Source organism: Pristis pectinata, chromosome 10 (assembly GCF_009764475.1).
Source record: "Pristis pectinata isolate sPriPec2 chromosome 10, sPriPec2.1.pri, whole genome shotgun sequence".
In the NCBI taxonomy this organism is placed as follows: Eukaryota; Metazoa; Chordata; class Chondrichthyes; order Rhinopristiformes; family Pristidae; genus Pristis; species Pristis pectinata.
This window is the reverse complement of record NC_067414.1, coordinates 84,204,797-84,231,785: the sequence shown is the minus strand read 5'-3', so window position 1 is coordinate 84,231,785 and position 26,989 is coordinate 84,204,797. Positions and strand designations below refer to the sequence as shown.

Here is a 26,989-nt window from a genome sequence, read left to right as displayed (position 1 = left end):
AAGTGGCCTTACACTCATTGTCCTTCTAGACTCTAGTAATCTTCATGTTCTTTGCATTTGACTTTTCTGTACTCCACTCTTACTTTTCTCTTTTCTAACTTTTGCTCTGGTCTCTGCTTTGCTTCCCTCTGTCTTTCTGCATGGATTCCCATCCCCCTGCCATATTAGTTTAAACCCTCCCCAACAGCACTCGCAAACAATCCCACTCAGACATTGATTCCGGTCTTGCCCAGGTGTAGACCATCCGGTTTATATTGGTTGCACGTCCCCCAGAACCAGTTCCAATGCCTCAGGAATCTAAAACCCTCCCTCCTGCACCACTGCTCAAGCCAAATATTCATCCTAAACTATGCTGCTATTCCTACTCTGACTAGCACGTGGTGCAGGTAGTAATCCTGAGATTTTAATTTATCTCCTCAACCCGCCTTTTTTTTTCCTATATCATTGGTACCTACATGCACCACGACAACTGGCTGTTCACCCTCGCCTCCCAGAATGCCCTGCAGCAGCTCCGAGACACCCCTGACCCTTGTACCTGGGAGGCAATCCACCAATCAGGAGTCCCGTTTGTGGCCACGGAAGCTCCTGTCTATTCCCCTTCATGAAATCCCTTACCACTATAGCTCTGCCACTCTTTTTCCTGCCCTCTGTGCAGCAGAGCCACTACTGCTGCTTTCCCCTGATGAGTCATTTCCCCCAACAGTATCCAAAACAGTATACCTGTTTTGGAGGGAGCTGACCACAGGGGACTCCTGCACTACCTTCCTGCTACTGCTCCTCCTATTGGTCACCTATTCCCTATCTTTCACTAGGCCTTTAAACTGCGGTGCAACCAACTCACTAAACGTGCCATCCACAACATTCTCAGCATTGCGGATGCTCCATAGTGAATTCATGCACAGCTCCAGTGCCATCATGCAGTCTGTCAAGAGCTGCAGCTAGACACATTTCCTGCACACGTTGTCATCAGGGACACTCCTTGTATATCTGACACTTCAAACCATAACCTTAACTTTCAACGTACTTTCCCAGATACCTTTACCTCTCCAACCATATTTTTGTTAAAGCCTTCATTTAAGTATCAGACCTAATGTTCTCAGTTTCAACGTGAAGATTAATTCAGTCTCATTAAACATTTAAAATAGTTTGTTCCTTGTTTGGTTTCACAGATTTTTGAATGTGAAACTGTTCAAAATACAGTATGAACTCATACTTAAGGTCATCTTTGCCAATATGGTTTCTCCTTATATATACTTAAAGTTGAAAATGATTGTTGCAGTATGTTTCTTTAAAATCCATTTATTATCTTTATACTCTGTCCAACAGTGTATCTTCAGTTTGAAGGCCCTTAGACAACTTTCACCAGTGACTTCTTATTTCCAGCCAAATTGATTCAACATTTTGATCTTTTGAGCTAAGGTTATTTCTCACCACTGTGATGCTCTCTTCCTTTATTAACAGAGCTACCCACTCTTAGTTCCATTTCTGTCTGTTTCCAAAATGTCAAGTACTCCAGAATATTCAGTTACATCCATGGTGACCTTGTAAGCACACTTCAGTAATGGCTATCATTTCTTTTTATTTTTGCCATCAATTCATCTATTCATTCTTTTTGCTTTTTTATCATTTTTCTCAATTTGCAAGTGCACTCTTATGTTTCTACATTCTGTCACTTCCTGTGACATTGGTTATCATAATCTATTTTGTTATGTTACACCTTTTTTCAGTCACTTTCTAAATTTCCCTTCACCTTTAATACTTCATCTACAACTCTAATTATTTGATTTTCCAGGTCACTGGCCCTGAAATTGAAACTCAAGTCTCTCATACCATTTGTTGAGCAATGCATTCAACTCTATGCCTACAGTACACCAGGCACTTATACCCCCTCAACAGTCTTTCTGAGTCCTAATTACATCTATGAAATACTCAATCTTCCAACTTCCCTGCCTTCATTAATTAGATATTCTTCCTGATACCAATAAAGTGCTATAATTAGCCATGTGGTTTTGGTAAGAGACTAACTGTGAGTTCAAATTACGTTATTTAATTTATGAACATCTCAGAGTTTAGGATGTAGCATCTAAACATAAACCATCACCATGATCTTATTGAATGGTGGAGCAGACTCAAGTGCCTAATGGTCTACTTTGTTTCTTTTTTTAATGTGTTTTCATTTTCATTTAATTTCCAGATTCTGTGCTTGACTCTAAATAACCTGGATATCTGGAATAAAAAACTGTCTTATCATTTCTGCCCATATCTCAAAGTCAAAATTAGCAAAGTGAACTTTGATTTATATTCGCACATGTAGTATAACCAAAACATCTCAAAGCTCTTTGGAGGAGCAAACCAAAAGAAAATGACACCCAGCATAAAAGGAGAAATTGGGACGGATAACAAAAAACTTGGTCAAAGATTGAGTTTTAAAGAATATTGCAAAGAGAAGTTAAAAGGAAATAAAAATGCTTAGGAATGAAATACCATTGATTGGAGCCTTGGTAATGAAGGCACAGCCATTATTTGCAAGAATATAAATTTGATGAAAAGCAAGAGGCCAGAATTGAAGGAGCACAGATACTGTAGTACTGGAGGAGATGACTGAGATGGGCAAAACTATAAAGAGTTTTGGAAATGAGGATAGGAATTTTAACACTGAGGCTTAGCTTAACCAGTCAACAATAACCGGTCAGCAAGCACAAAGGTAATGGGTTAACGAGACTTGATGCAGGTTAGGACATGGATAGTAGAATTTTAGATAACTCCATTTACAGAGTAGCATGAAGAAGGCCATCCAGAAATGCAAATACAAAATTGGAAGTTAGGCACTGTTAACATTCTTTGGTAAACTTATTACTGAGTTCATAACTGCAAAATATTTTAATGGATGTAATGAAATGCTAAGTATTTGAGTGTGAAGTCAATTCTTATTCATTATCAAACATAGAAATCAAATTACCTGAGGTTCCTGAGGGAGGTTATCCAGAAGGCCCAGAAATGGATCAATATCGCAAGATTCTCTCTGATTACATGCAGAAGTGGAACTTATTAGACATGGTTCTTACAACATCTGTAAATACAAAATTGGAGATTGCTGGAAAAACTCCCGAGGCTCTTCTTGAAGAAGTTGTTGAAGTTTTGAATAGTAAGTGAACTTTGTCTTTTGACACTAAGTCTGATTTTAAAACTGCTTTTAGAAGTTTCAGCATGCTTAAATATTATCTCTTCTGATTTAATAATAATAATAAAGAGAAAATAGCTTATCATTAAATGAAAATCAAAAAACTGCAGATGCTGGAAATCTGAAATAAAAAATAGCTGGAAACAGTCAGCAAGTCAGGCAGCATCAGAATTCTGATAAAGGGTTTTGGAGCTGAAACATTAACTCTGTTACTCTTTCTACCGATGCTGCCTGACCTGTTGAGTATTTCCAGCATTTACTTTTCTTATTTCATTTATTACTAAACCCATTTATGTCCCTGATATGTAGTTATCCTGTACATTTAGTAATCGCTTCCTTTTGCCTTGAATGTAGGCAGTATGTTCAAACAGCCCTGAAGTTTCTTATGGTGTGTTTAACATATTAGGCTTTTATTTTGAAAGGACATGCCTTGGATCACTTCACACAAAATCTATGTTCTTCCAGAGCACATATGCTTTTCCAAGCATCAGCCATAGAAATTCTGTGGTGTAGTGCATGGCTATGAAGTTGGCTTCTTTTTAAATCTCTCTGTCCAAGTATCTGAACTAAGAGAACATTCACCAGTAGTTTCAGCACATTCCCGCTGTGAACCTCTGTTTCATTCAATTCTGCAAAAGATTTTGTAAGTCTTAATTATCCGCACACAATTATCAACCATAAATAAAGTTAATCTCCCACAGTTGTGACTAAAGGCTTAACTTTACAAATTAACCCTTAAAAACCTACTTGTTGATTTCAATTTGTAAATGTTCACTGAGATACTGCGATGAATAATGGTCAATTATCAATGGACTAGATGCACATAAACAACACTTGGACTTTGTTCAATATTACTTTCTATTAATTTGTTTGAAATTTTTAGATTTTGAAATAATTAACTTTTTATTTAAGCCTTTCTGTGAAATTGCTGTTTTAATGTACATCAGCATCATTTCCGCTCTCTATTCACTGCCAACTTGCCTAAAATTGAATAGAAGATAATTTCAGCACGGCTCCCAAGTCAAGCATATGATAATTATTCTCATACAAAAATCCATGGTGTTTGGAACAGTTCAAGGAAAAGGAAGAATAAAAAGTACTTCTTTATATAATAATGATAAACCTACCTTAAATTTGTTTGACATGTTTTGAAAACCATGATTTTCCTACCAGCAAGTAGAATAGATTCCATGAAAATCCCATGGGCCCCCACAACCATCTTGATGACACTTCCTCCCATCCGTTCTCCACTTCTGTTGCATATGTTGTTGTAAAGGCACTTTCCACATCATTGTTTTCAATATGAATTCCTTTCTCCTTACTTGCAATTTCCCCTCTACTATAGTTGTCAGTGCTCTCAACCCCATCAGCCCATAATCTTTGATTTGGCTTAATGGTATATACTGGGAAATTAAATACTTTACGCTCAGCTAAAGTTCTCTACTTCTGATTTGATGAGTTCCCAGGCCCCTAACCACCAAGCAATCAAAAAATAAATTGAATAGTAATAGTAATGAAAGAAATAAATGGGAGACTATTTCAGTCAAGTGTTCAGCATGAAAGGTTAACTGATGTACTAATGCTTTCAGAACCCTACCAGTACAGTGGCTGGGAATTATCTGGTACAGACTTAGATGAAGAAGATGAAGATGCTGAAGCAGCAGCAGAGGAAACAGAAGAGGAAGGAGCTGCAGAAGAAGAAGAGGAGATGGAAGAGGAGTTAGAAGAAGTAAGAACAGTCCAAAATTGAGCAAGAGACGCATTTATTTTACAACTAATGTTCAAAAATGTTATATTTTCTGTGTGGCACATATATTTGGAATCATACTGAATTTGGTGGCATCAGATAATTTTAGTTGTAATTAAATGACCAAAAGGAAGCAATAATCAGCTTTATAAAAATTCCATTTAATAGCTTATGGTGAATATAATATGTTTTTCAAAAAAAATACTAATCCCCTCCTCACCCAAAGTGGAAAAAAGGCCTCTGTTGTCTGTTGAGGAAACATACTTGATATATTAAAGTTTTGTTTTGTTTTGAAGTAATATTGTTGGAAGAGGAGTAATGAGAAGCTTTCCCTATGCCTAAATAATACAGCAACCAATTATCCAATAATATTTGACTGACTTAATGATGGATGTTTCTGAGCGTAGAATATTGACCACATGTAGATTGACTTCTTTAAAATTCAAATCATTGCATTCATACCTCTCCATGATTTTACTCCTTCCTACCTCTGTAAAGTTCTCCAGCTGTATACACCACAGTGAACTTAGCTTACTTCAATCTCTGGTCATTTGTAAATCCATAACATTTTTAGCTTATTTCATCATTTTTAGGCTGTATCCTTCAATTCCATTTTGATTTCTTTTGCAAGGCTGACTAATTTACATTGAGCTTCAGAATCCAGATTATTGTTGCCAACATCAATTGACTTTGTATAAAGCAGTAAATACAGCCCTAGGGTTGGGGCACACAACCCATTCTGACATTTCCCCCAAGCAATAGTTGCTTTTATCATCTGTCAGCCAGATATTTTTCCAATCATTTTTGGATTTTATCCTAGATCTAGATAGCTTTGAGCCTGATTGTTAATCTTTTACATGGAGCTTTCTTCTTTTGGAAATGTAAAAGTACAATGATTTGTAAAGCTAAGTTGCCACTGTCAGGGGATGGCTGGGGAGATTCTTATGTTGCTCCAGTATAGTTACAGTCCAGTGCACTGGCATCTACCCGACAATGTCGAAAATTACACACATAGATTCTGTCCACAAATAGCAGCACAAATCCAGTCAAGCTAATTACCATCCAGTTAATCTATTCTCAATTATCAGCAAAGTGTGAAAGCTGTCACTAATAACCTACTCACCGATGCCTAATTTGGGTTTTGTTAGGACCACTCAGCTCCAGATCTCATCACAGTCCTGGCCCAAATAAAAGAAAATTTAGCTGCTTCATCAATGACCTTCCTTCCAGGATAAAACTGCTGATTGCACAATGTTCAATTCCATTCACAAGTCCTCCGCAACTGAAGCAGCCCATTCCTGCAAGCTACAAGGTAACATTCAGGCATGGGCTGAAAATTGGCAAGTAGCACTTGTGCCACAAAATTGCTAGCTAATGACCTTCTCCAACAAGAAAGAGTCTAACTACCTACCCTTGACATTCAACGGCTCTACTATTGCCAGGTTCCCTACCATCAATATCCTGTGGTTCACCATTGATTGGAAACTCAACTGCCCTGGTCACATAAATACAGTGGCTACGGGAGCAGGTTAGAGGCTAGATATGCTGCAGTGGGTGACTTGCCTCATATGCATATAGCACAGAAACATGTTTTTAAGCCACCATGCCCATGTTTTCCTTCAAGTATATATCTATACTAATTCCATTTCCCAGCACTTGTCCTATAGCCTTCTATGCCGTTGTGTTTCAAGTCTTCATCGAAATACTTCTTAAATGTTGTCGGAGTACCAACCTTCACCACCCACTCAGGCAGTTTGTTCCAAATTCCGACCATCCTCGGTAAAAAAAATACTCTTTATCAAATGCCCTCTAATTCTCCTATCCTTTGCCTTAAACCTGTGCTCTCTGCTAAGGGGAAGTGTTAGTCATTATCTACTCTTTATATGCCCCTCATAATTTTGTATCAATTAGGTCATCCTTCAACCTTTCCCACTCCAAAGAAAACAAACTCAGCCTATCCAATCTCTGTTTCCCTTTGATGCACATGGACTTTAGTTTACCAAGGCTTTTTGATTACATTCTGGGTCAAATGTTGGCTTGATGGCAAGGGCAGTTGGAACCAAAGCCTTCAATGTTTTAAGTCTATGCAAAACAATCTGAAGAGGTATGATATGTGAATTGGTTATGGTTGGTTGGGAAACAATGTTAAAAGATATAACATTAAACACGCATTGGCTTATATTTTTAAAAATGATATATCCCTTGAAGACACAAAAAACTCTGTTGGAAATATGGTACTGCTATGGCTAGGAAGTGAAGTTAAAAATAATATTAGATTAAGGAAAAAACATATATATTGCCAAAAAGAGTAAATAAGGTTTGGGAAAATTTCAGGCTTCAGCAAAAAAAGACTAAGAAAGGGAAAGGAGAATACAGGGGTAATCCAGCAAGGAACATAAGAAATGTGAAAAAACAAAGGATCAGCAAGAGTTTATGTGGGTCCCTTGTGGACTGCAACAGGAGACAATATATTAGGGAATAAGATAAGGGCAGAGAAATTGATCAAACATTTTGTATCTGTCTTCACAAAAGAAGACACAGAAAACCTCCCAGGAATAGTGGAGAACAACACGTCTACTTTAATGAGGAGTTGAAACATATTAGCATTAAAAAGTAAAAGGTATTGGGGAAATTAATGGGAATATTAATGGAACTGAAACCCAATAAATCCCAGGACCTGATGACCTGAATCCCAAAATTTTGAAAGGGTCTATAGAGATAGTGGATGCACAATGATCATTGTCCAAAATTCAAATATTTTGGAACAGTTCCAACAGATTGAAAAATAAGTAAATACAATCACACTGTTTAATAAAGGAGGAAGAACGAAAAGGGGGAACCATGGGCCAATTATCAGACTTGTATTGGTGGTAGGGAAAATGCTACAATCTATAATTAAGGAAATAGTAGCACTTAGAAATTAATAATAGGATTGGGCAGAGTCAACATGGATTTATGAAAGAAAAATCATGTTTGACAAATGTATTCGTATTTTGATTGTTGTAACTAGCAAAATAGATAAAAGCTAACAGTTGATTTCTGTATGGACTTTCAAAAGGTCTTCAATGAGATGCCACACTAGAAATTATTAAACAAAATTAGACGACACAGTATTTGGGGTGGGGAGGAGTGGGGCTGGGTACTATAATAGTGTGGATTGAAAATTAGTTAACAAGAACCAAACTCAATGATTCAGGAACAGCTTCTTCCCCTCCATCATCAGATTTCTGAATAATCCATGAACCGATGAACACTAACTCATTATTCCTTTTTTCTTGCAGGACTTATTTATTTTTTGTAATTTATAGATTTTTATGTCTTTGCACTGTACTGCTGCCACAAAACAAATTTCACCTCATATGTCAGTGATAATAATTCTGATTCTGATTATGATTCAGATAGAAGATAGGGAGTAGAAATAAATGGGTCATTTTCGGGTTGGAAGGCTTGTGACTAGTAGGGTGACGCAGGAATCGGTGTTGGAACTCAACCATCCACAATCGAATCCAAATCATTGATATAGAGGGTAACAAATATAATATTCCCAGCTTGTTAATAATACATATTGGGATGGTGGTGTGTGTTGTGAGGAGGATACACAGGGGCTTCAGGGGAACATAGGCAGGCAAATTGAATGGGGAAAGCATGGCACATGGATTAAAATGTTCATAAATGTGAGGTCATCCACTAGCTAGAGAAAATAGAAATGCAGATTATGTTTAAATGGAGAGAGATTGAAAAATGTTGATGTATGGGGGATTTGGGTGTCCTGTTACATGTTGTTATTGCAAACATTTAGGAAAGCAAATCATATATTTTGCCTTTTAATGCCGTTTTGAGTACAGGTCACCTTACTTCCAAATATATAGCATTCTGGAGAATGAAGATATGAAATATTGTGTTCACGCTGTTTTCCTAAAGAAGCATATACTTGCAATAGAGGGAATGCAGCAAAGATTCACCAGATTGTTTCTTTGGGATGGCTGGTTTGTGGTTTGAACAGAGATTAAGCAGACAACCTGTTTTCCATTGAGTTCGGAAGAATGAGAGGGCACTTCATTGAATCATATAATGATTCTTAAGGGGCTTGACAGGGTAAATTCCCTGGCTGGGGTGTCTATAATGAGGGGCAAAAATCTTAAAATAAGGGTAAGCATATTCTAATGGTTTGCTGAGGATGATTTTAATATTAGTTTTTATTTGGTCCTAACTGTTGGAATGCCTAGGTGAAGTGAAGGAGAAAATGAATAAATTTGCCTTAAATAAATTAATAAAATTCCAATAACATTTATTAAGCACATAATAGTAAACTGCCCCAAATGACATGATCCTGAATAGTTGTATCATGTGATTAGCTGCAAAATTTAAACATCATTTGCTTTTCCTTTCAGGATGAAGATGCAGTTCAAAGAAAGAACCGGCAGATGGGTGAAAGTAAACATTATTGCCCTGTGGCAATTAAAAGAAAAATCAGTTCTTTTCCAGGTGATCGAGAATGTGCTGCTAGATATCGAGAGAAATATTACTATTTTTCTAATCCAGATGCTAGAGATAAATTTTTAAAAAGTCCAGAAGATTACATAAATGAAAAAGAACCTCTGAAGGTAATGACCTTTTTCGACTTCCGCAGTTAAATGAATTTGTTAATCTAAATGCGCCTTTATTAAATTTATTTTAAATGGCAATTTCTGTTGCTGAAGTTACATTCATTTGCCTTTGTTCTACTTGATGTGGTCAATCCTAATAACACATATTAATTATTTTCTTACAGTAATCTAAAGCAAAACCTTTGATGATTATTGAAGATATTTGAAATTATAGCCCTTGAAACATGCATCATACCTGATATACCTGATTAATTAGATGCCAAGTAGCCTACTTAATACTCTAATGTCCAGGCAAGGTGTACTCACACACATGCAACATGCTTTATTTTGTTTTTGAATAGGCACCTCCACTGAGACTATTCGTATTTGGAGCCAAGGGATCTGGTAAGACGACCCACAGCAGATGGTTGGCAAATAAATTGGGCATCTTTCACATTCAGTTCACTGAACTTCTCCAGGAGCGTATTATTCCTAAAACTAAAAGAAAAATTGGGCCTGAATATGATGATGAACCAACAGAGGATGAGCTGGCTGATTTAGCAACCATTGCAGCCCTTGAAAGAGGGGAACAACCTGAAAAAATTGAAGATGAACCTGAAGAAAAACAAGAGGTAGGACTTGGATAATATAATTGATAGATAAACATAACAATTGACATTTTCCCAATGTCAATTTAAGAGCATATTCTAGAATTCTCTTATGACCTAGTAAATGGTATAACTACTTCTGATGAAATGTGTTAACTTCTAATATTAATTCTACTCCTCTTTCTTCAGATGCTGCCTGATTTGCTGAGTAATTCTGCCATTTTCTCTTTTTACTACTCACTATATTGCAGTGATGAATATTGCAGAATCAACTTCTAGTCTGTACAAAGTTAGCACTCTTTTTCTGAGGCAACAATTGGAGTTCAACTATTGGTTTTAGTACTGATTCTGAGAAGAGCTATGATCCTCAGTGATGATTTCCAACTCGTTCTCTTTCCATAAATGCTGCCTGGCCTCTTGAGTGTTTGCAGCATTTTCTGTTTTTTTAAAGGCAGTTATATGGAATTAGGTCACAGATCAGCCATAGTCTCATTGAAAGTGGAATGTTTTTAAGGGGGTCTTCCTGCCTTCTGGTGTTCCTTACTTTATTTGTTAGGTCTCAGCAGGAAATTGAGTTCATGTCAGGGCATCACATTTTAGGAAGGTGGTGATGAGAGACTTCAGTAACATGGAGAGGTTGAACGAGCTGGTGTCCTTTTGTAGGTATAGAGAAATATTACAGTTGGAAATTCTAATAATTGTTAACTCAGGCGGCAGAAGAATCATTAACAAGAGAACATATATTTAACGTGACTGATGTTGCTGTGATCTGGAATGCTTCTGGTTAGACCTGTGCTTGACCATTGCGTCCATTTCTCAGTATCAGGGTACGTAAGGGAAACCTTAATAAAATGATACGAAGGATGAGAGTTTCAGATATCTCAATCAACTAAATTTGCTGCAACTGCAAATTTAGAGAATGTTATGATGAGACTTATAGAAACCTTCATCAGAGTTTTGACAGCATAGATATATAGAGAGGTCAGTGATCAGAGGAAGTAGATTTAAGATAAATGAAAAAAATCCAGGGTGAGATGAGGAGAAATTTATTTTTCACACAGTTATTACTCACTGTGTCTGTAAGGCACTGCCTGAAGTATTGATGGAAGCTCAGTCAGTTATAATTTTCAAAAGATAAATGGATCTCCACTTAAAAGGAAACTGTTATAGTGCAATGGGACAAGGGGAGAAGATTAATTGGATAGGTATTGGATGCAGTGCAGATAAGGTTCAGTAATTGATTCCTGGGATGAAGGGTTGATATAAAAAGAGATATTGAGTAGGTAGAACCTGTACATATTGGCGTTTAAAATAACAAGGAGTGATCATATAGGAAAACATATAAGGTTCTAAGGGAGATTGATAGGATGGATGTTAAGAGGATATTTCCCAAACTTGGGGTATCTAGAATTAAAGGACATTATTTTTAGAATAAGTGCTTACCCATTTAAGACAGAGATAAGAAAGAATTTGTTCTCACAGAGTCATGACTTACTGGAATTTTTTTATTCCAGAGAGCTTTGGAGATGAGTCATTGAGTATATTCAAGTCAAGTTGAGTTTATTATCATATGCACAAGTATGGTGAGGTACAGATACAATGAAAAAATTGCTTGCAGCAGCATTACAGGCACATAGTTCAGACAACACACAGAACATAAATTATTACAAGACAGCGTAGAGGAATAAAAAGACTGTGCGAAACAAGACATTAGTGCAAAAAACACAATCAGAGGCAAGTCCTTAGTAGTGCAGGAGGCAGTCTGTTGTGTTGAGGCAGGCTTAGGGTTGTGCAGGTCAGTTTATGAATCTGATGGTTGTAGGAAAGTAACTATTCCTTAACCTGGTAGTGGCTTCTGTACCTCCTGCCTGATGGTAGCAGCGAGAAGGGGGCACAACCTGAGTGGTGGGGATCCTTGATAATGGATGCCACATTCTTGAGGCACTGCCTCCTGTAGATGCTGTCAATGGTGGGGAGAGCTGTGCCCGTGATGGATTGAGCTGTGTCCACTATTCTCTCCAGCCTCTTGTATTCCTGTGTGTTGGAATTGCTGTACCATGCCAGGATGCAACTAGTCAGAATACTTTCAACAGTGCATCTGTAGAAGTTTGTAAGAATATTTGGTGACATGCCAAATCTCCTTAAGCTTCTAAGAAAGTAGATTCACGACAGAGATTGACAAATACTTCAACACATACAAGAAAGTCAAGCATGTAGATGGTGAGAAGGTGCTATTGAGGCCAAAACTGAATCACTGTAATCATGCTGGATGATGCAAATGACTATTGGCCTATGCCTGTTTGTTTCTTGTGTTCTTGCTCATGTAGCTTAATTAATAATTTGTTTAGTGCTCTGTTCTTGGCTACTGAAAACTTGTTCTAAATTGTGTTACTGATCACAATTTTTGTATTTATTGTTCAGGAAGAAGAAGTGGAATTCAGTCCTGAAGAGGAGGCCATCAAATCATTTTTGACTGAAGATGAACCATTGCCACCAGACGTTCTTGATAATTTAATTCCAAAATGGTGGAATGAAGAACCATTCAAGTGAGTTTAATTTACTTTGGATATAAGAGCTTATTTAGTGTGTGTAATCAAATACATTAATGTTAATTCTGTAGGACAAAATATGCAAGCCTGGACACTCCTGAATGAGCACTGCATTTTTTTGACAAATGAAAATCTGTTGTTTGAGATGAAAGTCAGATCTGGATGGCAGTTAGGATAGAGAGGTGATTGTAAAGATAACCAGGGCTAGGGTGGGTCTGAGAACCTGCAAATAGCTGGGAGCAGGGAGGGTTTGCGGAGAAGGGTTGGAAAATAATATTGGTATTGGTTTATTATTCTCACCTGTACCGAAGTACAGTGAAAAACTTTTCTTGCATACTATTCGCACAGATCAATTCATTACACAGTGCATTGAGGTAGTACAGGGTAAAAACAATAACAGTACAGAGTAAAGTGTCACATCTACAAGGAAGTGCATTGCAGGTAGACAATAAGGTGCAAGGTCATAACAAGGTAGATTGTGAGGTTAAGAGTCCATCACATCATATAAGGGAACTGTTCAATTGTCTTATCATAGTGGGATAGAAGCTGTCCTTGAGTCTGGTGGTATGTGCCCTCAGGCTCCTGTATCTTTAAAATTGGAGCCTAGTCAGATAGGGTTAGCAATCATCTTAAGGGGAAGCGATAGGACATCAGGTTGATGCTCAAAAGTAAGTGGCTAGTGGAGATTGTTGGGAGGGGCAGTAGGGTGATAGAGCTGTTGGGATTTTCCAGTGGTTGGCAGCTATCTGGGACTGGGTTCAATTTGGTTTGAGAATTGGGTAAGTAGTCAGGGTGGGGGTGTAGTTGGGTTGTGATCAGGATCAGACGTCTTGTTGGGTCAGCGATCTGGTAAACAACCAGGATTGGGGAGATTGATAAGGGGATGGAGTCAAACCGTTGGCATTGCTGGAGCAGCAAGGTGGGAGATTGGTGGATAGGGTTGAATTGGGTACCATAGTGCCAGGTTTGGAATTTCCAAGGGATAAATGCAAGAATCTTAGTGAGTCCCGCAATGAAAACTATTTGTTCAGAGTCCCCAAAGGTAGTCATCTCCAGGAAAATGTGATTTAATTTGCTCTACAGTGCTCCAAAAGGAGAACTCCATGGAAAACAATCTAATTTGATGAGTGTCTAGCACAGAAATAGAGAAGTGCTAGATTGCATTCCACATTTCACTCCTGATAAATACATTTTTCAGTTCTTGCCGTGAAATAACAGTACTACACAACCTAAATATTAGTCATAAACTGCATCAGCTCTGAAATATTCTGTAAACTGACAGGCAAATTTAAATACGTTTATAAAGGAAAAATTAAGGAAAACTTGAGCCCAATTTGAGAAATATGGAAAATCTTTTTCTCCCTTGCCCCTTCTCTGTTTAGATAGTGCACTATTTTTTTGTCTCTGACATGAAATATCCACCATTATCAAATGTTTTTGGTTCCTTTTTGAACAATGTAGGAGACTCCATAGTCCTTATACCATTGATCTTATTCCAGGGAGTTGATGTCCAAAGTGAGTGTCACCCTTGTGTCTCCATCTGGCCATCAAGTACCCCGTAATAGAGGGGAACAAAATGAAAGACAAAATGTGAGGTTTTAAAGAATCTCAATATTGTAATGTAAGAAAATGAAAATATTGGACTGTTTTCATATTGCAGCTCAAATGTTTATTTGCATTCCCAAAGGACTCCTGAAATTACTTTTATATCTTCAGTGATTTATTAACTATGATTTCCACATCTCTCACCTTTGTCACATTAGCAATAACTGTATATACATAAACTCTGAGTTTGTCAGGCTTAACTTGATTATACTACACATATTCACTGTGAAGGGCTCATGAAACCCTGATTTGTCTAAATTTATCTGGAACTAATTATTTGCTCTTGGTTCTCAGTTCTCTTGCACATTTTTACAAGATGTGAACTGTTATGGACTTCCAGGGATCAAGGTTTCAAATCCCAGTTGGTTAGGGTATTGAATTCCATAAATCTGCCAGTTTGTGTGATAGCATCAGAAAAAAAATCACAAATCTGCCATATTACCATATAAACTGTTTCACTAATGTTCTACAGGGAAGGAAGAGCCTGTCAATGTTTGACCTAAGCTCCACATGACTCTACTCCCACACTATATGATTAACTCTTAATAAGCCAACCAATAATATAAAAAAAGCTGTGAAGTTCAATAACAGGGAAATTGGTAGAGCATATTACAATGACCCATAGGTCAAATGAATTCCTGCAGACATAATGCCTGGACACTGTCACCAAAATTAATAATACTGCGCAATGGAATAATCAAACCTCATGAAGTATGGCTTCAAAGCTAATAAACTTTTGTGCATCAAAAGCTTTCATCTGTCCCTCCGCAGATGAAAATACTTCTGTATGTTAAGTGGAGCACTTACGAAAAAAAAAAGGCATAATTATTTATTCAATAATAAGGAATGGCATTGTTTGCCATGAGTTTGTAGCTGCACCTATGTATGAGGTTATTTTATTTAATAGTTCATATAATGTGGATATCATTTGCAAGGCTGGAGGTTAGTGATTTGTAGGCTATATCAGAGGGCAGTTTACGTTGGAGAATTTGAAGTCAGGCATAGACCAAACTGGTTAAGGATAGCAAATTTAAGCCCTAAAGAACATGTGAACCAGTTAATTTTTACATGGTTGCCATTTCTGATGCTACTATTTTTAAGATTTCATATTTATTCAATTGATTGAACTTAAAATCAACAAATGCTTTGGCTGGGTTTGAACTCACTAGTCCAAGCCGATGGATTGCTAGTACAATATCATATCCACTCTGTGACTGTGGCTCCTAAAGATCAAGATCTAATTCCTGAAATTATACTAGCAGTCTAGTGCCAGTGTGCATCCAAATCATTCTCCATCATTGCCACGCTGGGCAGTATATCTGGAGGACACTTCCCATTACCAGTTAACAGGTAAATAATAAAGAATTTAACATTGTAAATAAAATTACAATGTGTTACAGACTAGGTTACTATTGGTGAATGTCCCTTTAAGATAGAGCATAGTGGTGTGTGTGTGTGTTGGCGTGGTTACGACAACAGAGGATAAAGGACACAATGACATTTTGAAGCAATCAGTCAGAGTCAGGTGAGAAGAGAGAGAGAGACCAGCCTGCTAGTCTTTATCGATGGATGAAAAACAGTAACTATGTCTGTCACTACAATCCATGTATGGATTTTTGGAGTAATCCAGTGGATTCCACTTTGTCATTAACCTGTAGAGGGAAACAGGTATTTGTGTGGACAGCCACATCTCGGATGCCTTTTGGGGTGGCAGATACTTTGGAACAAAGCAGTGGAGTTCACTTTGTTGTTGACCTGTAGAAGGAAACAGGTATTTGTGTGGACGGCCACGATTCGAGTGCCTTTTGGGGTGAGGCAGAAGCGGTGGAGTAGTCACTGCTGAGTAGACACTGAGGTGTCGTATGGGTTCCAAAGTGGAACTTTTGGATTTCGTAATTACTCTCTATTTTCTCTCTACATCTACATTTTGTCTTCAGTCAATGGTGGTTGTTGAAGAAGCCTTTGTTCACGTTTCACCTTATGGTGTGCTGAACTGAACTTTAAGAACCATTCCTGGAGTTTGGGAATTTGCCACACACACACTTCAAATTTTGTTTTAGGGGTTAATGCTTAAGATTTAACATTTTTACTTCTAACATTCTAACATTTTTACTTTTATTTTTCTTATTATCATAAGTAGTTATTAATAAGTAGTTTTTAACACTTATACATGACTTGGTGTGTTTCTTTTGTTGCTGGTTCATAACAAATGTGATTACACAAGTTATGAAAACTTATTCTTGAGAATGCACTTTCCAGATCGAATGGTTATAGCTGAGCATTATATTTTCAGATCCAAAGGGTTTGTGCTGGATGGTTTCCCTAGTACAGCAGATGAAGTTGAATATCTTACAAATAATAGCGTTGTTCCCCAGACACAGCCATCCTAATAAAGGTTGAAGACAATAAAGTGCTGGATTGGCTGCTTCCTCCACGACTGGCAAAATGGAGAAGAAAACATAACCAGAAGCTAGAACGTAAGAATAAAATAAAAGAACTGAAGAAAAAAATAAAGGTAAGCACTGTAACCATCAAGAATTTCTTGCTTGCTAGTGAAATCTAATATAGTAGGTCACCTCGTAATTCATTAATTATTGTAAATCAAATAACATGAAACTTTACTGGATTAATTTCATTTGTAGGAGTAAATTATATTAAGTACCTTATTATGTACCTTCAGTGAGTCAAAGTCTATGTTTCTTTTAATTATGATCTATCTCCAGGTGCAGGTTCACTAAAATGATGGAATCTATTTTTCACTGTAATTACTTAGCAATAGAATTAATTGGGCTCATTGAGCAGTTTTCATAATGTCCTGTCCACCCACCAGAGGGCTCAGACAGGCAGCCCGCCCCACACTTCATTGCCTGGAAGCTAACCAGTGTTCAGTGCCAGAATGCTATAGGACAGGATACTACCACTGAATTACTGGATTTTAGGATCGCATGGCTAGTTTATTCATTGTCTGATGTGCTAACCTTTGCTGATGCAGAATCCATCATGTTATAACTCGAGGGTACAATATCATTGCAGTTATGTTAGTGGACTAGTGTCCTGAGGAAAGGACAAATAATCCAGAGAAAGGAGTTCAAATCTCACGAGTGGTTGAGGAGGTTAAATTAAAATAGAGTCATAGAGAGCCATAGCAATACAGCACAGAAATGGGCCCTTCAGTACTTCATGCCAGCCACAATGCTTATCTATGTTAATCCCATTTGCCTGCATAGGCCTGTATCCATACTGCTCTTTTCCTGTCCAAGTACCTATCCAGATGCCTTTTTAAATGTTTTAATTGCACCTGCCTCCACCACTTCCTCTGGCAGCTCATTCCATATAACCACCATCCTCTGTGTAAAATATTTGCCCCACAGATTTCCTTTAAATTTCTCCCTTCTCACCTTAAACTTATGCCTCTAGTTTAGACATCCCCACCCAAGGAAAAAGATCGATCTATTATTTACCCTCATATTTTATAAAAGTTCTGGTGGGTAACCAGAACTTTACACAATACTCCAAATGCTGGCCTGACCAATGTTTTGTACAGCTGCAATATGACATCCCAACTTTTATACTCAATGTTTCAGCCTATGAATGCAACCCTGCCAAATGACTTCTTTGCTACTCTATCCACCTACGTCACCATTTTCAGGGGGTTATGAACTTGCACCCCAAGGACCCTCTGTACATCAACATTCCTAAGGTCTCTCCCATTTACTATATATCTTGTATTTGATATCCCAAAATGCATTACCTCACACTTGTCTGGATTAAATTTCATCCACCACAACTTTACAACTGATCTATATCCCTCTGTATCCTTTCACCACCTTCTTCACTATCTACCACTCCACCAATTTTCATGTTGTCGGCAAACTTACTAATCAGCCCACCTACATTCTCATCACATCATTTATATATGACAAAAATCAAAGGTCCCAGCCCTGATCCTTGCACCATACCACTGGTGACAAATTTCCAGTCAGAAAAACACCCCTTGACCACTAAGCTCTGCCTCCTATCATCTAGTCAACTTTGGATCCAGTTTGACAAATAGCTAAATAATTTTGAAATAAAAACATTGTACCAATAAAAGGGGCTGCCAGATTATCATTAGAACCTATCTGATTCACATCTGCCTTTTGGGGAAGGAAATCTTCTGTCCCTACTCTGTCTGCTCTGTCTGTCTGGTTCCAGACCTACTGTCATGTGGTTGACTTGGTCATTTCAGAGGCAACTAGGCATGGACAATAAATGCTGGCCTAGCCATTGCTACACACATCCCTTGAACCAATAAAAAACACTAGGTACCAAGACATCAATCACTTACTCAGTTATGGTAGATAAAAGTTTTCAGCTGCTGCACTTAACTGCTGTGAAGAAGGCTGCTTATAATTAACGACACATTGCGGTCAACCCTTATTGTGGTTATTGCTACAGGTTTGATTGTGTGATATCTGATCATGTGACATTCAGAAAGTTGTTATGGTTACATCCCCCAAAAATGAATATATTTTGTCCTGGAATTGCACCAGCAGCAGCTATTTGAGAACCATGAGACTAGCAGTGAAGAAGAAGGGAAAACAAATGTTGATGAGGGATTTGCAATAAGGAAGCCAAAGATAAGAGGAGCTTTATTAATTAAAGTCAAAGTTGAGTTTACTGTCCTTTGCACAAGTATATGTATGAACAGCTGCAATAAAAAAACTTACTTGTAGCAGCATCACAGGCACATAGCATCATATAAGCAGCATTCACAAGAAAAACATAAATTAAACATAAATTATGCACAATTTTTTACAAGAAAAAACACAATTAGAACAACAAAAACAAAGTCCATTTTAGTGCAAAGTGATCAAAGTAGTCAGTGTTGCTAAGCTGTAGTGATTAGGGTTACTGACTGAAATTGGATCAATAATTAATATTAGAAGTATGTTATCATGAATGGAACATTAATTATCACGTAGAAGATAGCAAGTCAGAATAAATAGGTCTTTTTCAGGCTGGAATGGTGTATCCAGTGGAGTGTCACTTGAAGCAACTCTTGGCCCTCAGTTAGTTACAGTTTAATTAATGATCTGGAGGAGGGGCAGAATGTAAGGTATCCAAGTTTGCTGATGATATGAAAATAGGTTGGAGGGTTTGTTGTGATGAGGATATCAGGATTCTACAACTGGATATACATGGGTTGAGTGGGTGAAAACTTGATTTTAATGTGGGAAGTGTTAGATTATGTACTGCAGTAGGAGGAATCAAAAGGCAGGTTATTATCTAAATGGAGAAAGGTTGCAGATGAGCAAAGTATGAGGGATCTAGGTGTTCTTGTTCATGAAGCGCAAGAAGTTAGCAGGCAGGTGCAGCAGGAGGTTAGAAAAGCAAATGGCATATTGGTCTTTATTTCAAGATCATTCGAGTTCAGAAATTATGAAGTATTGTTACAGTTGTACAAGATACTGGTGAGGCCTCTCCTGGAGCACCATGCACAGTTTTGGTTACATCATTTAAGGAAGGATATAGTGGCACTGGAGGTAGTGCAAAAGAGATTCACTAGGCAAATTCCAGGGATGAGAGGGTTGTTCTATCATGAGAGGCTAACAAATTTCTCTTTGGAGTTCAGCAGAATCTGGTCTTATTGAAACATGGAAGTTTCATGTTCCAATTAGAGAACATGACAGTATCGATGTTGAGATGTTTCCACCAGACAGAGAATCTGTAATACTGGGACATACTTACAAGATTAGGGATGGTCATTTCAAATTGAGGTGCAATCTCAAAGAAGGTGGTGAATCTCTAGAATTCTCTACCCTGGAGGGTTATGGAGGCTGGATCACTGGTGGTAATTAAAAAGGATGTGGATACTGTTTTGAAAGACCATTGAATTGAGAATATCTATCTCTTCCAAAAGTTGACAGACAGAAATTCCGTCTTGACTAAAACCACTAACAAAATTACTATTATCCACACTATTAGAACTAGGGTTAAGTGAACTAGGATCCTGGTTTTCTACCTCCTCAGATAGACTCTTCTCCGCAGAGTTCTCTGCAGCATTATTATCAACAATTATATTGCTCTCAGTACTCCCATCGGAAGCAATCAAACTCATTCTATCCCAAGGCATCTGGAGTTTTGTTCTTTTTAATATATGTACATATCTATACTAGCATAACGCTCTTGAGATCTTTTGGTTCTTCCAGATCTGAATGTCAGTGGTTGCTGTTCATTATGGCCTGCTTGAGCTGTGATGTTCTTGTTCTGCACCAGGGGTTGCAATACACTTTCTATTAGCTCTTTAATGTTATTCTGTTATTACCTATTTATTTTAGTGTCTTCAATATCTCAAACTCTTCTGCAATCTTCCTCAGATGATATCTGTTCCTGCGTATATAATACTCTCTGTAGTTCATATTATTATGATTTCCTCAAAATGAGATTCTATTATCTGCATCACTTCTGCTGGCAGCAGTATCTGGAAGATTCATGTCCCATTCCAGGTGATGCCTGGACAATCTGAGAGGATTGGCCACTCAAAGGCATTTAATAACATGACTCACCAGAACCCACAGAATATGTCAAGGAATATTGTATCAAATGGAAGAACAAGCTTCTTGGTTACAAAATGCATTTAAGTGCACAGAATTTAAAAAAAAACCAGAAAATTAGCCTATATCTGGTGACTTGTTTTGTTTAACTCAGTTAGTAAGCACACATCTCTTAATCTGGAAGACTTTGAAACACAATCTAGGCTAATACTTTGTTACAGTAATGATGACTGCTATAATGTCAGAAGTCCTGTCTTTCAGATAGGATAAGCTTCAGTTGTTTACTCAGATGCTGGCCTTTAAAGATCCAGTAATTATTTGAAGAAAAGTATAAAATATTCCCAGTGCCTTGAATACCAATAATCCCTCAAATACCATTAAAATAGATTGATCAGCTGTATGAAAAAGTATTGTTCATTTTGGCTATACTTCAAGGATAATGCATTTGTTAGAAAATGCTCAGATACCCAGAGAAATTGAAAGCTGCCGCAAGAGCATAAATTCTTTCCCCTTGAACAAAGTAAACATTCTTCAATACAGTGAGAATTGTAATTATGTACTAAATCTTTGATAATCCAGCACCCTTCGAACTTTGATGTGTTTGAGCAAGTGGATCTTCTATACTATTGGATATTACTCTTATTAAAATCCTAGTACACTTTCAGTTCACTGTTGTTTGATATTACACAGTAGTGGAATAAATTCTCCTATGAACCGGGTGAGTTTAAGTGGAGCACTGGAAACAGGGCCCCAATATGTTTAAAGGGAGTTTAGGAAACAGAGCCCCAGTCAGTTTAAAAGGAACATTGGAAACAGAACTCGGTGAGTTTAAAAGGAGCCCTGTTGAGTTTAAAGGGATTGCAGGAAACAGGGCCCCAGTGTTTTTAAAGGGAGTGCTGGAATCGGAGCTCTAGTGTGTTTAAAGGGAACGTGGGAAATAGGGCTTATCAGTGTAAAGAGAATGCTGGAAACAGGGCCCCAGTTTGGATAAAGGGAACATGGGATACAAGACCCTGGTCAGTTTAAATGAAGCAATGGTAACAAAAGCTGGTGAGGTTAAAAAAAGCATGAGAAGCAGGGCCCTAGTAATTTTAAAGGAAGCATGGGAAACAGGCCCCAGTGAGTTTAAAAAGAGTACTGGAAACAGAGCCCTAATGTGTTTAAAGGAAGCTCTGGAAACCAAACTGCAAAGCTCAATGCTGAGCCATCAGGATTTTTGAACAATAGGATACTGGATTGTTGGAATTTTACTATATCAGTGTTTTTCTTCCTGAACATGTAGCTAAAAGTCTTTGCAAGTGATTAATTTCTACTTGCACAAATATACTTCTCCACTTGTCACAGAAACTAAAATGTTGTTCTGAGCACAACATAAAATTATTTAAAAATATTATTTTCTCTGGTTCTAATAAATTTTGAAATCTTTGTAGTAACAAGCAGCTCTCTATTGCCTTGCATTTTAGGATGAACAGATTGCTAAAAGAAGGGAGGAACTTTTGGCAGAGCGAGCTGAAAGAAAGAAAGAGAGACAGGTAAAATTGAGTTGCAATAAGGACAAGCAAGTATCAGAGAAAAGCTTCATTATCATAAAACTAATGGTTCACTAATATTTGAAGAAGTGGAACTAACTGTATTTCTCTTGCAGAGACCCAATATGTTTTTACTTTGGATTAATTTATGGATTAATTTACTTTACAGTGTGTTATAATGTCATTTCTATATTTAAATTATTGATTAAACAATATTTTAAGTGGTATTTGTTTCAAAAGCAGTAAAATCTTGATTTCAGTACTACATTATAACTGGATTTTACACCAATGCTATATTTTTATTACTACTTTATTAACCCTATTTTTTTTTACCAGAAGACATGGTGCAGAGGATTAAACAGACCAGTTTGTGGGCACAACCATATTTCCAGATATTTTTGTTCTAGGCCTATTCCTAATTTTTATGAGATGTACACTTCCAGTAGGTATTCTACCATTCTGAGGTAATTACATAAATGTTGTGATGCAGAACCATCTATAAAAAAATTAAAGTTACCAAGTGCTGTGATGGAAAATTGGTAGTGTTTTCAAAAATCAGCTATTTTTTTCCTTAATGGCTCGTTTTGCATTTTCTCCCAAGACACTAATGCGGTCTTGATAGAACCTTAGGGAGTTGGAAAATTAATTGCCATTTTTTTTGGCTCTTTCAGGAAATGTAAAAAGGTTAGCTAAATAGTGTTCATGATTATGCTGTACATTGATGAAGCAGACATTTATAGTTATAATTGTATGTGCTCTATTATTGCACCAAGCTTGTGTTTGTGGACAACATATTTTATTTTCAGTCAGTGTATGAGAGGTCAAAACTAATAACAGTTAAGGCCAATTCAAACTTGATCTCCTCAATTTCATATTGAGTGTTACATTGTAGTTGTTACTTGTATGCCCTGAAATAATGTTGTTGTGGGTTTTCTAACCACTCGCATTCTAATATGAGGAAAGAACTAACATTGAAAGGCAGCAATTGAGAACACTGGTGAAATCACAAATAGAAAATCTTCTGAAATATATTGTTTATACTGGTGACTTCATAACTGAATGTTTTTGTCACAATTGGTAGAAAATCTTTAGACTGGCCGATTGAGGAAGGTCTGTGTGGAAGCTTATTTATATGTTTTTGCAATATCATCGGTCCTGGAAGATCAGTGAATGATAAGCTGAGGATTCAATTAAGTAGATACAAACCCAATAATGAGCAAAAATTCTTGTTTGTGATACACTCCTGTGCAAGTTATTACTCAAGCATTTTCTGCCACATGGTACTATTTACAGGCAAAAGAGCAACTTATTTTTATGAATTAAATTTGTCCAGCGTGTTTGACTCTGCGTTGGAGGATTTCTTTAGAACCTTTGTTTAAATAGAGTTAACAATTTTGATAGAAACTTAATGTTTTAATAAATGCAATTATTTCAACTCCCACTGTGAAATTTTCAGTCTGGACTTTTGTTGGGTGGACTTATTGCAACATGAAATCTTTAGTTATTGTGATTGATGGCTGTTTTTATGTTGTTTTGGAATATGCATGTTGAATTTAATTGATTTCTAATGACTATATGGCACTCTAACAGTAGCACATTAGAAGCAAAGCATAAATTCAGTAAACACCAGATTACATGGCTCGGTTGGGAGCTTAACATAGTCGAGAAGGAAAAAATTAGAAGGATATTAGGGACTTCAGTTTAGGCATGTTTCCCCAAACTTCTGTTGAGAAAAGCTGATAAGAACCAGTGATTTGGGCATAGCTGCCAATTTGGAACTGGAAGATTCGTCTTTACAATGCTTACCCATAAACATATGAAGATTTTATTACTAAGTTATATTTAACATGTACCACTGAATTTTAATGTTTATGTGATCATTTTGTAGGCTAATAAACCTGAACCAACTTCAGAAGAAAGTGAGGCAAGTGGTGAAGAAGAAGAAGAAGATGAAGACGAAGATGAGGAGAACATTGAGGATATTCTAGCAGATGAATTTATGGCAGAGGAGGAGGAGGTAGATGAGGAGGAAGAAGAAGAGAGTGAAGTCATCGAACAGATGAGAACGGACATTGGAGAAAAATATGATTCAGATCAGGAGAGGATAAGTGCACTTCGGGTACAAATATATCATAGAAAAAATCTCATTCCATATTATTGTGAGACAATTTGCATCTAAAAGAAACTGTTCAAAGATAATGTCTGATTGCATTATAAATATTATGAAAATATTTATTAATTGCATATAAATATGTGTTTAAGTAGAATTTATCCTTATGGAGAAAATCATGAAAAGTTGAGACATTTTGGTGAGATCCTGCTTTGTGATATTAACAATAATAGATTAACTTCTATGATGACATGAACAAAATAAAATGTTCTCGGGAAGTTCACTGTTTATGTTAAAATCACAGAGATTCATTAAATGTGCAACAAAATAGAAACTAATGTCAGATATCATAAGCAATATGGAAGCCACTCACTTGTAAAATTAGAAGTTTAAAACACATTGTCAGATAGTTATCACCCAGCAATAATATTGAAAGTTATCTCCATTAATTAAAATTAATAGGAATGTTAAGACAGAGGGCAGACATTTAAACTTATAGTCTACAAAGAGTTTGTTAAGAGTTGAAGTAATTCTTTTCATGAGTGTCAGTATCCTTTGGAACAAGTTGCCAGGAAGAGTGGTGGCTATTGATTCATTACAAGTTTTTAAGAAGCATTTTCCTAATTGAAGAATATACTTATAGTAATAGAAGGTGAGTTGATAGGGTATGGATTAATAGGCTTTTTCATTTTTAGTAGAAATTTAGGCAACTCAGAGCAGTGTTGCCATTATTTTACTTGTTCAGGAAATGTTTTGGTTAAGAGTTTGGGTAAATGGTGTCCTTGTTTGCACCACAATGTTTATATTTGTGTGCATGAGATTACTAGACCAAGCATTGTTTTAAGATGAAAACCATTCAACTTTTATTCCTCAACCAGCATCAACAACAAATAGCTCTGTTGTCACATTAACCCACAAGAGTATTTCATTGACCATGAAGCACTTTATATTCTGACTTCACAGCACTAGGAGCATTATCAAGTCACAGTTGCTGCTGAGCCATTTAAGGAGAGATTCAGACTGACAACCAAAGGATTTGCCAAGGAGGTGGGCTTTAACGAGCAACTTGAAGGAAGAAAGTGAGATAGAGAGGCAGAGAGATTTAGGCAGTGCAATTGAAGGGACACATGCTATTTGTGAAGCAATGATCAAAATGCTAGAATTAGAAGTGTTTAGATATCTGGAGGTTGGAAGTCCTTAGAAGATTACAGAAGTAGGGAGAGGAGATCTTATGGAGGGATGAAAACACAGATCTTTAAATGATGCATTATTTATCTACACATCTGTGGTTTGGTTCCCAGCTGGGGGTCAGTTAGGGCACTAAGGCTACAAGTAGTATAGTTATATTTTAAGTGGTTGCATGGGAGAAGCATAGAAGTGATCATGAAGGATGGAGAATGTAAAGGGGATCGAAGATTATGGCTTAAGTCTTTTCAATATTTATTTGGAGAAATATTCTGCTCACCTAGTACTGGAGGTCAGACAAATGGCTTAACAATTTAGAGACAGTGGAGGAACCAATTAGTGGTGAGGTAGAGCTGCGATTTGTCAGCATATAGGAAAATGATGTCATATCTTCAGCTGATGTTGCTGAGGGGAAGCTTTTGATGAGTAATAGAAGAGAGCCAAGGGTAGATCCTTAGGGAAAATCATTAAGAATCACATGTGTTTGGGAAGAGAAACCATTGCTGGTGATTCCCTGGCTACAGAAAACTATCAGAAATAGTACTAGAAAATTGCATTCAAATAGAAGATAATCTTGATGAGTGGCAAAGCAGGTTCAAAGAGCCAGATGGTCTTCTACTGCTCCTATGTCATTGTCTTATATTCATTCCCCAGTAGCATATTTTAAGAGTCAAATAAATATTTCCAAATTATAAAGGATCTTTAGGTGTAGGATTGGTCAAAAACTTCACTGGGTTGTTGGATGATGTTCAGAAGCAAAATGTCTTCTCTAAACTCAAAGGATAGCTTGATAATATGCCATACTGTCTTAACTAGAAGTATGTCCAAATGTGTTTCTGACAGGTAGAAAAAGAATGCTGGTTCTGATTCTGAAAAGATATACTGCAGACCAAATCAAAAAGTTTCTGTAAGTGGGTAGTAATTTCAAAGTATTTCCAAGAAAGATATGGTGGATACTCCTGGCTGAGAATGACTATTCACTTTCTATCCACTACCAATTGCAAATCTGTTGAGCCTCAATATCCAATGTGACTTGATCTGCCTTGCAAGCAAGAGGCTAAGTTTTAAGAGCAGTAGGACCAGTTGCCCTTTTATGCTTTGAAAATTGCAAGTAGTCCTTCCTAAAAAAAATGACTGCCAAAATCAACACCCACAATAGTTCCAAAGGCTTATACGGCCATAGCAGCCATCTCCTACACTTCATGGCAGGTAGCACTGCTGCCATATAGCTCCAATGACCCGGGTTCAATCCTGACCTTGTGTGCTGACTAGGTTGAGATTGTACATTCTCCCTGTGTCCCCCAGGGTGCTTTGGTTTCCTCCCACATCCCAGAGATGTGCTGGTGAGTTAAG

At 37.1% G+C, this 26,989-nt stretch overlaps 1 protein-coding gene across 1 annotated transcript in view; it reads left to right on the top strand.

Annotated features, from left to right (window-relative positions):
• Positions 1 to 26,989, top strand: part of ak9 (adenylate kinase 9) — a 137,864-nt gene that overhangs the window by 89,342 nt on the left and 21,533 nt on the right. The window contains 9 exon segments of the mRNA XM_052025445.1: positions 2,948 to 3,145; positions 4,771 to 4,910; positions 9,320 to 9,532; positions 9,877 to 10,146; positions 12,544 to 12,668; positions 16,570 to 16,636; positions 16,639 to 16,791; positions 22,276 to 22,344; positions 24,230 to 24,460. Of these exon segments, the coding sequence (XP_051881405.1) occupies positions 2,948 to 3,145; positions 4,771 to 4,910; positions 9,320 to 9,532; positions 9,877 to 10,146; positions 12,544 to 12,668; positions 16,570 to 16,636; positions 16,639 to 16,791; positions 22,276 to 22,344; positions 24,230 to 24,460 (1,466 nt within the window).